General features: G+C 34.5%; 1 protein-coding gene across 3 annotated transcripts in view; it reads left to right on the forward strand.

The window, feature by feature from the left end:
* Positions 1-13350, forward strand: part of NFIA (nuclear factor I A) — a 323674-nt gene that overhangs the window by 269796 nt on the left and 40528 nt on the right. For all 3 annotated transcript variants that reach the window (XM_081325217.1, XM_081325218.1, XM_081325216.1), the window contains exon 8: positions 8907-9085. In XM_081325217.1, coding sequence (XP_081181343.1) covers positions 8907-9085 — 179 coding nt within the window. The remainder of the gene's footprint in view (positions 1-8906; positions 9086-13350) is intronic.

Below are 13350 nucleotides of genomic sequence, written 5' to 3' on the forward strand. Positions count from 1 at the left end.
CTAGATAAATGCATAACTAAAAGGTCTATTACACTAATAATTTGCACAAGGATAGATGGGGGGGCACTATGCTTAGTTAATTTATTATTCTGCTAACAATTTTTAGAGTAGCCTTTCCTATGAGAAATTACGTTAATATGCTAGTCCACTGAGGACATAATACAGCAATAAGATGATGTGCCCATTTAATTCCTTTAAGAGGCAAGAAATGCCCAGAGAAAAAAGTGTCAGAGAGAAGAATGAGGGTGATTAACCAATGGAACCTAGATTTAAAGTTTGATTCAACGTATTACAAAGATAAGACTGAATTAGGATTGACTTCTGGGGAAGCAGTGGCAGGCTAAAGAGCATTCTGCAGAGAAGGTAGCCAATGGCTACGTCAGAAAGAGGAGCAATTGAATGAATCAGCTCATCAGAACTTCTTTCCAGAGCAAGGGGGGAGCCAGGATCACCCACAAGTGCTCCATACACAAGGTCGTGCAAGGAGCCTTTAAGACAGCAGTCTCCAATGGATTTTACAACTATGGAAAACAGGGAAAGTCATCTCACCTAAGTTTGCGTACTTCCTTTCTTAACCACCTTAGGAAATTGGTTTTTGATGGCTTTCCAGGTGTTAACCTTCCTTCAGAAGGGAAAGTTTTATTACGCTAATGAGTTTCCTTCTATCCTTGATGAAAGAAGTTTTATGCATGTTTAAGGACTTTACCTTCCCACCGCAGTGGTCCCTGCGGTGGGAAGGTAACAGCGTTCCGTGCGCCTTTGGCGTCTAGTCATGCCGGCCACATGACCACGGAGACGTCCTCGGACAAGCGCTGGCTCTTCGGCTTTGAAACGGAGATGAGCACCGGCCCCTAGAGTCAGAAACGACTAGCATGCATGTGCGGGGGAACCTTTACCTTTACCTTTAAGGACTTTACAAAGAGGTTTCTTTTTATTTTTGTATAAACAGTAAAAGGGTGACCATGATGTTGATTTTGGAAAGTTATAAATAGATGAAGAGGCTAGAGGAACTTGACATAATATTTCCTGTGGGTTGTCTCAAATTTTCAAATAAAGATTTTGAAACTAACTGTAAGAAATCCTCCTATGGGAAAATGTTTTGATTAGGAAAAAAAATACGATAAGAGGGATTTTGAAAGTTGACTAGAGGGAATCAGAGAGTACTAAAGATTACAATTAAAGAAGATATTAATACAATTGAACAATATTATTTGACTGCGGAAGGATATTTGAGAATAATGCACCAAGAAATTATTCTTAAGATTGTCTGCTACTATAAAAATGGTTTTAAAATAAATTACAGAAAAAGAACGGATTTTATTGTACAAAAGAAAGATTGAGGGCAACGTGAAAGTGGGTTTAAAAATGACATTTACAAGAATGATATGGGGGAAAAATCTAAACCACAAAAGTGATTTATAAATGAAACTTGCTGATGTCTTAATAATCAAAGAGGACATACAAATAATAAATCAGAAGAGAGACTTGGATAGGTTTCCAATCTTAGATTTACAAATGAATCTTATTAAACTAGTGAAGAATTTCTGAGAGGAGACAAAAAGAAAATAATAAGTAATCTAGCTGGACAATATTTAAAAGTATCAAAATTAATTTTTTAAAAATAAATTGAAAGAAAATAAATATATGTGTTTCTGGTAGCTCTTAAATGACTTTTTTTAAAAAAAAACCAGGACTGAATGGCAAAACTTTAAAGATTTGTTTATAGATAACAGAAAGAAAAGGTATGCAAAACTGATTTATTTGATTATGATTAAAATAAATAAATAAATAAAATATATGTGTTATTATTCCTTGTAGCTCTTAAAGGACATTTGCTCACTAGGACTGAATAATGAGATTTTCTTCATTTGCCTGTGGATAAAGATATATGATATATGAAGAAGTGATTTTTTTACTGAAATATCAGAGAAGGTGTTAAGTTACTGAAGTTGTTTCTATTTGTTTGGAGGGAATAATATCTTTCTTACTACATATTTTCTTTTTTTGGCAGTGTTCATTTTCTTAATATTCTTTTTAGTTTGTGTTAGTTTTTCCCTTGTATTTGTAAACTTTAGTAGGAATTCCAAAGGTGCTTTTTCAAGAGGCAACTGGACTTTCTTGTTTTTCTTTGAAGACTTTGCTTCTCACCCAAGAAGAAGCTGAAGAAGCTTCTTGGATGAGAAGCGAAACGTCTTGAAAGAAAAACAAGAAAGTCCAGTTGCCTCTTGAAAAAGGCACCTTTGGGAAAACCATGACTGAGAATCTCCATAGACATTTAGTAGAAATAATAATAATAATAATAATAATAATAATAATAATAATAATAATAATAATAATAATAATAATAATAATAATAATAATAATTTTAAAAAGGCTGAATCAGAGCAGGAGAGGCATTTAAACACATTTATGAATGTGATTTTATGTATTTCTGAAATAATAATAATAATAATAATAATAATAATAATAATAATAATAAATTTAAAAAAGGCTGAATCAGAGCAGGAGAGGCATTTGAACACATTTATGAATGTGATTTTATGTATTTCTGAAATAATAATAATAATAATAATAATAATAATAATAATAATAATCCCTCCCTGACTACAGTATTTAGCGTGTTCTCTGATGGCATGCTTATTTTCATATCTTTTGTTTGATATGCCCATCAACATCAAACAGGGTAATAAACTCTAGTGCTTTGTACTCAATTTCCTTTTACGCTAATTTGTCTATCCTCTTTAGAGCTCTACCCCCACCAAGATACATCATAATGTTTAAATACAGAACTCATGTTTAAGCATCAGAGCTCAGGATTTCCAACTTCTCATATTGACAGAATCATAAATCACATTAAATTAAGTGAATTACTGTCCCATGCATCTATAGCTTTAACAGTATTTATGTAGTGTCATCTTACCCTGTTCAGAATGGGAAGGAAGAGAAACACTGATATTTGAATTGGGAAGTGGACCTCTAATAACACAACAGCAATATATCATTCAGATTCATCAATTCCATTAAGATGCCATTTTTAGTATCAAAGCAGATTTATATCCACTGCCTACAACCCCCCCCTTCCCCTGCCAGGATTTCTATTTGTACTTCATATGTTACCATCTGCATTTAATTATTTTGTATCAAATTATGTACACAACATGGCTCAGAAGTCAAAATAAAACTCTAATTCCTTTTTAAAATATGAATGCCAAGCCTAACATTATAAGCAAAGAAGTGTACTTACCAGTCAAATAATTTAATCTATTGCAACAGTTCTAAAAATGGCTTGTCGTCTTGCTCAATTATCCACTGACTTCACCAGAATGCTAGAACATTTTTGGCATAATATAAGAGTGTCTGATTTCTTTCCTTTATTGTTTTAGCCCCTCACCAATTCTGTAAAGGAAGCTTGGGTAGTGGTGACTAGATTCACATTATCCAGCAAGTTTATCTGGCCAACGAGGAAGTTAAACCTGAATCTCTATGTTCCTAATTTAACACTTTAGTCCTGATTCATACTTCTTTTTCTCCATTTATATCTCTCCTTTCTTCTATCATGTAACTCAATACATAGCTAATTCTCTGGTAGTCTCTCAGTTAGCCACTCCAATATTGTATATTTTTATTCTGTATAGTTATTGCATCATTCGTTCACACCTTCCCCTTTTATACAGACATCATATTTGCCCAAAAGGAGTTTTACCCTGAATTTTAGGAAGTGTGTGTAATTAATCATTAGTTTAATCTATTCATAATCCTAGAAGTCCTGCTGTGCTGAGTCATTGCAATGGAACTGTTCTTGAAAAGGATGAGTGAAGAGCATTATGACTGTATGCCAAGAGTCATCCAAGGTACAAAGGTCCTCCTAGCCACCCCATTAAAATAGACAGACACCTGTATTGAGCAGAACTGGCATAGGAAGATGCTGGAGACAGAACTATCACTTTAGTAACAACAACAAAGGCATCCTTTCATACTCTCATGGAAGACTACATGGATAGAAAATAATAAAATGATTGGCAATATAGTGTGGATGATGAGCCCCTGAGATTGGATGGTGGTTAGCATGCTATTGAGGAGGAGTTGAGGATCTTTCAGGGCACATGTTTATGGTGTGGCTAGATGGCCTTTGGGTTATCACGTTTCTGATGTTACTTTTCAGAAGAAGGAACTTCCAAGCTACAAAGACAGAATTATAGTGGCAACGTGGAATGTAAGAAACATGAATATGGAACAACTCAGCACAGTGAAAGATTAAGTGATCTACTACACATTGAGACCTCAGGCATTAGAGAATGAAAGTGGACTGGAGTTGGACATCTTCAATTATATCCTGTATGATCTCTTCCCAATCCAGTTCTTCAGGTCTTCCATTCATTGCCAGTGTAATCAACTTCATCTCCTTTGCAGTTAGCCATCTTCTTCACTTTCCTTCCAGTTTTCCCACCATTATAGGCTTCTCAAAGGAAAACAAGAATATAGAGAACCAAAACAAACATTTTCTGCAGTGTCTAGTTTTCTCAGCTTGTCAACTTAGGGTCATATTCAGCTGAAATCAATTCTGGTATTTCCTTTCCGCCCTCCCTTAAATGTCTGTATGTGACACATTTGTATGTGCACATGTGTATATGAAAACATACACAGGAAGGGAAAGCAGCCTTCCTATAAGATAAATTCTAAATCTTTTATTTACATTTTTTCTTCTGAGTTCAGTGTATGAGAAATTGCATTCAATGAATGGAAATTCTAAGGTTGGCTTTTTGGAATTGCTAAAACAGATGTGGATGTTTTATTTGAATAGTTCCATTTGAGTAGGATTAAAGAACTAAACAGTTTTTACAACTTTTTGTTCATAGATTTTTATTGTTAGTTGACTATGGTTTCAAGTTGAGCTAGAAGCGGAATATTTCCGATTGATTTTAATAGTGCTGGATTGCCACCAAATTTTGAAAGCTATTTATTCAGACTTCTGTTCCCTACCTCTTCCATTGCATTATATGTAGTTCAAATTTCTTTCAAAAAAACTTGACCTTTTGCCAGCATTTCTTATTTAAAAGTCTCTCTTCTTGTTCCTGATCAACACAGCTGTTGCTAGATTTAAAAGCATTTTACTTCAGCCAGCATGGTGGCTAAGCCAATTAATACTCTAATACAATCATTTCTGAAAACAAGTACTTTGGCAGAATAAAGAATGGGATATATCTTGCATAATTTGAATTGGCTCTTGCATTGTTATAATGGTAGAAGTGACATTTTGGATCACAGTAGTCTGAAGCATCTCAAAGAAATGAGAGAGAAATATCAAAAGGAATTAATTTCAATGTTCTTTAAGTACTTTTTAACACCAGCTTTCTTAATTTTAATTGGTTCTTTAAAAATAATGCCAATAGAACATTGTTCTGGTCTCAACAGGTGGCAGCACCTGCCTGATCTTGCCCAGATTTAGAAGTTAACCAGGCCTGGCACCTGATTAGGACGTGAATGGGAACACTCCTGGAAATAGCTTGAGAGTGTAGGTTAGACTGGAGAACTGAAAGTCATCCTGGGAAATGGCACCAGGAAGTCTTTAGATTGCCAGGATAACTACATGAAATACGTATGAATTTACCAGGAGCCAAGCTCAAATCAAAAGAGGCCTTATACTTTAAACTCCTATTCTTTATAAGTAGATTAATCCATGTGCCATATCTTTTCTCATTAGGCTTTGAGGTGAGTAGATTTATTTTAGCCATCGACTACACTAGGTTGACCATAATAACAAGAGCTTATCTTATTTCTGTTCTAGCATTACAGAGAACATCTTAGGTTGTTTTAAACTTCCTTTGAACCCTAAATCTTTTTCCAACATACATCAATTCTCCTCAGATTATTAAACAATTTTGCAGACTGAAAAAATTATGCTTCTAGAAAGCTAACGTGGCTGACTTAACAATGACGTCATAGTTTTTTTTCCCCCTAACAATTTAAATAAGCAATGCAGTTGAAGAGATGGAAGAAGCATGTGGGCAGATAGTTGTTTGTATACCATGGGGAAAAAGATAAAAGAACCAGGAGTAGGCTACCCACTGGCTCCGTAATATTCCGGTAACTCTTGGGATGATCGCTTGTATTGCAACTAAAATTGGGCAATAGTATTTGCCACCAAATTATGGCAGCAAGTGTCTGCGTCACTTAAACATTCTTCACTAAGGTATGATTGTCTGAAAAGAGCTTTGCTATTGACCTGGCTTCATCATCTGTATCTTTTCCAATGTGCCTTCAGCATGCTGCAGAAGTCATTATAAGACTCACAGCCTGAAGTGAGGAAATCATGGCATGGACTGAGAGACTAGTAAAGCAGGAAGGGCCCTTTGTCTATGTGAAGTTTTGCTGGACAAACAAGGAAAAGAGAATTAAATTGAGATCTCCAGCCCTGATGATTGTGGAACCAGACTTGGTTTCAGTAAATAAATTTTAGGAAGGAAGTTTGTTATCTCTTTCTAATTGTGTGTGTTGTCTATGTGGAACCTTAGGTTCTTTTTGCATCTTCAATAGAGTTGATTTTTGTTAAATCCTCATCTTTCTAACAAATGTTTAAATCCTGGAAGTGAGCAGTTGCCTTCTAGCAACTGTCTTAGATTGGCTGAGCTCCAGACTCTTTAAATTTCGGTTTGGTTTTCGTTTTCTTTTCTGGAAACATCTACAGTCCTCTCGTGATGGGATCGGATGGGATGTGAGAAAGTGGTTTATAGTACAGGGATGGTTGCAGAAAGGATCTAATTTTCCAGTTGCTATTTATTCCCAGGCATGGGTCACCTCAGAATTGAAGTACTTCAGATGGAGAGACAGATTCGACCCTGAGGACACCTTTCTTATTACATACGGCCCAGTATTAAGCTATTCAGTGGCACTGCTGGGACTTTAAGAGTATTTAACTTTTCCTTCCAAATTCATAACTGGCCTGTTTTTTTTTTGTTGTTTTTTTTTTTGCCTTGGACCAATTCAAAACAACTCACCGGCTGCTTTTTGTGTTGCAATCACTTTGCGATTTCTCAGTGACTACACTTTTCCCTCCTTGAAGCAGTATTCCTAAAACCTACCTGGGAACACATTTATTCATTTCTCACTTATAAGAGATAAAATACAAACATTTTTTGGGGGGTGGGGGGAGGGGGAGATACAAGAACGCAAAAGTACTATAATAAGTTAAATTATAAAATACCGATTTGGGGAATTCCTGGACACGCGATAGACGGTGTATCTATGGGAGTGAGTATGGATATGGTTTCTTATAAGGAACTACTCAAATTGCAAGGGAATGATTGGCAACTTAAATCAGCAGAGGAGTTAAGACAAGAAAACATAAATTACTCTTGGTTTCAATATACCCAATTGAAAGCTAGGTGGAAGTCAGATCAAAAGGTTGGTATCACAATTACAGATCAAAATTTAGTAAAGCAAATTAGAGATTCAAAATGTGCACATATAAAGAGGATATATAATGCTTTAATTGAATTGGATTCGGAAACGGAATTGGTTAAAGATTGCATGGTAAAATGGGCACAAAATATTCAGGAACCAATCTCGTTGGACACCTGGGAGATAATTTGGGTTAGAAATGTTAAATTTACCCAGGCTCAAAATTTAAGAGAAAATTTTTACAAAATGTTTTATAGATGGCATCTGGATCCCAAGAAGTTGTCCAACATGTATCCTAATCTGCAGTCTAAGTGTTGGAGGTGTGGTAGCTTAGAAGCTACCTATTTCCACATGTGGTGGACTTGTAGAAACATAAAAGCCTTCTGGATTAAAATTTGGTGGAACATTCAAAAGATTTTTAAGAGGAAGATAAAGTTTTCCCCGCAATTGTTCTTACTGGGTATCGTTGTAAATTGTGATGTCAAAGAGACTAATCTGATGTTGAATATGATAACGGCAGCACGGTTACTGGTGGGACAATATTGGAAGAAGGACAATCTGCCCACGGTAGAAGAATGGGTGTTTAAAGTTTCTAATCTTGCAGAAATGTCCAAGATTTCTGCTTATTTAAAGGATCACTCACAGGAGAGATATATTTCAGTTTGGAGGAGATGGATAAATTATATTGAAAACAAATATGGGACCAAAAAGTTCCATTTAGCTTATGAGTAGAATTTAGTGGGATATTGTTATTGTTAGTACGGTAGTTATGCTAAGAGAGAGTTAAAGCGCAGTACGAATTTGGTTGATTGTATATTGTGTAAATTTTTATTTAGAATATGATTGTTGTAACTATAATCCTGTATTTAGCTCTGGGAAGTGGGGGGGGGAAGTGGGGGGGGGTTGGGGTGGGAGGGATTTGGGGATACATTGTAAAATATTGTAAAACTCTTTAATAAAAAAAAAAGAACGCAAATTATATAAAAATAATATTCTGCAGCTGAACTGAAAAAGTGACATAAATAAAGCTGCAAGAGCATCAGTGTTATGTTACTGCCCATTTATAGCTCAAAGTAAAACTGTTCCCCGTGTGCAAACCAGAATTATGCAGAATGTCAATTAAATCAACTGTAATCTCCCAGATACATTTTTTATTGCTGGATTCATTAGATAGGCTCTTAAAGTAATGAATAGTCAGTCACTTTTACCAAGGACTGCTGATTCCTTTATAAATGATAACCACTAAAAATGCAGAAGAGACATTTTAAAATCTGGCTGTATTTACACTCTGCCTTTATATTTGAAGTAAAGTAGAATTTAGTATGACACAACATATTATGAAAATCACTACTAGAAATCAGTTCTGTACTTTAGGATATATACATTTCAGAACATTTGTTTTAACGTTTCATAAGAAAGCAACATAAAAAGCACAAAAACAGATAATTTGTTTTTATCAAATTCCAAAAATCTATTATTTATAATGTACTTTGTTTTCTTTCTTCTAGCAAGTCCACACGCAACACCATCGACTCTTCATTTTCCAACATCACCCATTATTCAACAGCCTGGGCCATACTTCTCACACCCAGCAATTCGCTATCATCCTCAGGAGACTCTGAAAGAGTTTGTCCAACTTGTCTGCCCGGACGCTGGTCAGCAGGCTGGACAGGTGGGGTTCCTAAATGTAAGGAAGCTGTTTCTACTTTTTTTCAGAAGTTTTGTTTCTATAACCATGGAATGATAAAAACAGATTTGTACACATAAGAAAATCATAGGGGCCTAAACCATCCCAAAATAAATATGTTATGTTCATGTTGATTATGATTGGAGTTAATATAATTTAAGTCATCGTTATTTGGCTACCTTGTGCCCATAATTTACACCTTCTACTTGCTAGAATTTAATCAATTTTTGCCAGTAATGAAATCTATTAAAGTTTGATGTAAGTGATTAATGCAACATACTACAGGTAATTGTTGACTTACAACCACAGTTGAGCCCAAAAGTTATGTTGTTAAGTGAGACATTTGTTAAGTGGGTTTTGCCCCATTTTACAACCTTCCTTGTCACAGTTGTTAACTGAATCACTGCAGTTGATAAGTTAGTAACCCAGTTGTTAAGCGAATCTGGCTTCCCCATTGACTTTGCTTCTCAGAAGGTTGCATGCAAAAGGTGACCACATGACCTTGGGACACAGCAATGGTCATGAATATGAACCAGTTGCCAAGCATCTGAAATTTGATCACATGATCATGGCATTGTTGCAAAGGTCGTAACTGTGAAAACAGTCATAAGTCACATTTTTCAATGCTGTTGTAATTTTGGTCACTAAACTGTTGTAAGATGGAGACTACCTGTATATATACTAACATTTTACAATGGATCAAAGATTATAAATAAACTAACAGTTCATATTGACCTAAATGCCACTTATACAGTACCACAAAAGTCTTTAATACTATCACAAATAGCACCCAGATACCATACTCTGAATAAGCTCTCAGGACTACACCGTGAAGGAGGCATACAGGGAAATATAAAAGTATCCCAGGTCTATATGTAAGCCTTGAAAACTCAAAACTACTATTATATCTTACTGAGTACATTTTACTACTTATTTGGAAAGTTGAATTGTCAAATATTGATCACATATTATCAAATTCTTCTTAGATATAAAAAAAAGCATTTTTATTAACAGATTAACAACAGACAAAACTATACTGGTTACAAAATTATTGACAACCTCTAGAAGATTTCAAAGTAGCTACCAAAAGGTTTATGAGATGCTCTGGCCTTTTTCTGACATACTACTCTGCTGCTGATTAGCATCACAGAATCTGCATGACCCTGTTCCAGAATGTTTGAGGACCTGAATTGCAGCCACAGAGAAATCAAGGAACCAATATGCTGCAGAGGATTTGGGTTGCCCATAGCCAGTTTAGCGTTTCAGTGAAACTTTTAATTGCCGTGAATTGAATGGAAGCAAAAACTGCCAGTTCTCCATTTTGTGACCATGAGGAAAAAGCACATGAGGAAAAGCTTTTTTTCTTTTTTCTTTAATATTAATTTTATTTAAAATTACAATTAAACAATTAAAAACTAACACAAACTAAAAAATTCAAAGAATAAAAAGAGCAGAAACAAAAAATAGAAAAGAAAGAAAAATAATATAGTAAAAGAAAAAAACATGCAAAGACATGGCTTTCCCCTTCTTCGCAAGTAAACAATTTTAGTAACTTACTCACCTTCTCTTAATAAACAACAAATCATCTCTCTCTTTATCCCATATCCAATTTTTTATCTATAAACAAATCCTTAAATCCTAATAATTTAGCTCTGATCAAGTAAATCCATAAAGGCTTACCAGAGATAGCAATATATCTATTTTAACCTTGATTAAATAAATCAAGTTTTATCTTCCTTTTTACAACAGTCTTGATCTTTACTCCTCTCAAATAATGTCCCAGAATTTGATTTCTTGTCTTTTCTTGTCTTGTCCTTTCCTTTCACACAAAATTCTTCAAAGTTTTAACAAATCTCTTTTGTATGTCCAACATCGGAGCATTATCCAAGTCAATTTCTTGCTTTGTTATTTGTATAGTCCTTTTAATTATTAATAGATCGGCTGATTTCTTTTATATGTTAAGTATAGATAGCATTTTTTCATATCATTCTTGTTGCCTGTCATTCTTAACTCTACCTTTGAATCAGTCCCAATTTTGTCAAAGCGTGTTCCTCTTTCATAACATCTTTTAAATACAACCTATAGAGACAGACATTTTAAAATTAATTTCTGGGTCCATTGTTCAAAAATATCCTTCAGTATATCCAATGTTAATATATTTTGCTTCCTTGTATATTATTAAGTTGAATGTAAGAGCTTTTATGCTTTATCATAATCTTTAGTTACTTTTGGTTTTCTCTAATGGCCAACCTTCAAAGTATCATCCAAGAAAATTCAAAACAAAGCATTTTCCCACAGAGGAAAGTTTCTTATAATTATTTCTAAAATCTTATTTCAAATCCATTTGGGTCTTTAGTCTGTTTGTAACTTTTACATGAAATTTAAGTCAAATCAAAATTTTAATCACCTTTTTGCTATTTATTTCAAAAGGAAAAAATAAGTCCTTAAACTTGTATTTAAAAGTTTTTTTGCTAAGGACTGAAGGAAACTCACCTGGTGCTATAGAACATTTTGTTACAAAGATTCTAATAGCAGAAACAAGCAATTTCCAAAAGAAAAGGAGGTATATAAATACAGTGTCATTTTAAAGGCACCAATTATGGTTTGAGCAACACAGCTATTCTTTGTCTCCCAGAGCTCTAAACCCACCGGAGACTACTATCCGGAGCACTCATGGACAATCCCTTCTTTGTCCATAGAGGAATTACAATGAACAGGTGTACTGACCACCTATTTGTTCCACCATAATTGTTGGTTCCATTAAAAGACTGGAAATTCCACAAGGAAAATGGTCTTTAATGTACTTCCGAACTCCAATTTTACTTACATCTAAATCGGACCTCTCTCGCTCACAACACAAGATGTACAAAGCCTAACACTGTGGTGAATACATTTGAACTGCTCTTTGGTTCTGTTAGGAATGTTGCCTTCTCAAGCTCATTCATAAATGCTAATTATTATAGCATATGTCCAGTAGAAAAGGCTACTTTTATGTCTCAGCTGAGCAGAGGTAGTGGAAGAGACCAAGATGTTTCTCCTTTCTCTTCTGTCTGAAGCACCGCTTTCCGAATTAGTATGTGTGTGGGGAGTGATACATGCATATCAGTGTTTCTCAGTCTCAGTAACTTTAAGATGTGTGGACTTCAGTTCACAGAAATCTTCAGCCAAAATTTCTATAAAATGAACTTTACATATCTTAAAGCTGTTGAGGTTGAGGAACACTGATTGATGTATATACATACAATGGCATCCATAGGGGGCTGGAGGAAGCTAAAATAGTCAAGATCTCCACTTTTGTACATTCATGCAACATTATCATAAATACCAAAAAGCGGGGCTTCATTCACATAATTGTGATGGTCATCTTGACTTTTTGTTCTCCCCTGTCCTATATGCGTATACTCTCTTTCTCTCTAATTCTAACATCTTCTCATTGGCATCAAACAGTATTGCTAGTATTTGCATTATTATTATCCCCCATGTTGCAATCATTGCTTATTCACAACAATTTTCTGCTTATAAAGTATGTGATCATTGCCCAATAATATCTTATATATGATTTGAACTTCACATTCATGTTCAGAATAAGCGTAATTAACATGATCCCAAAAGAGAACTATTTAGTTTCTTATGACCTGATTCCAGGATTTCCAAGGTTAACTCAAACTATAGAACACTAGTAATTTTTATTAATTATTTCTGTAGAAAAATGACTCAAAACCAGCAGTTTTAAATCAGCCACATTTACTTTTTTAAAAAATGGCTTCTTGTAGCATTTTAGATTTACTTGACCAGCACTTGAACTCAGGAAGATAAAAGTACAGTTTCTTATGGTCTGTTATATCTAGGAGCTATTATCTTCTTTCCTTATCACTGAAAAATTAAACAGTGTTCCAAAATTTTGGTTGAATTATCTTAGTTTGTTGTTAAATTTAACAATTATCTTCAGGTTACTGGAATAACATTCCATTTATATGGGCAAATGACTACCTCAGTCTATAGCCTTACCTAAAATAATATTTGGTTCTGTCACAGTAGAGTACAAGTGAAGAATAATGATGGCCATAGTTATTTTTACTCATTATATTTCTGATAGCAGAATTTTTCTTGCTTTTAGCACTCAATTTGTAATCTACATATAATAAAAATTCCATGGGTGTTAGTGTTTTAGATCCAAACTTCAGAGTTGGATCCACAGAACTACAAAGCGCAGAAGAAAAATAGCTACCAGCTGTATTGCATAATTTCTTAAGAAGGTATTAAAG

This window comes from Vipera berus, assembly GCF_964194415.1.
Source record: "Vipera berus genome assembly, chromosome: 3".
Taxonomy (NCBI): domain Eukaryota; kingdom Metazoa; phylum Chordata; class Lepidosauria; order Squamata; family Viperidae; genus Vipera; species Vipera berus.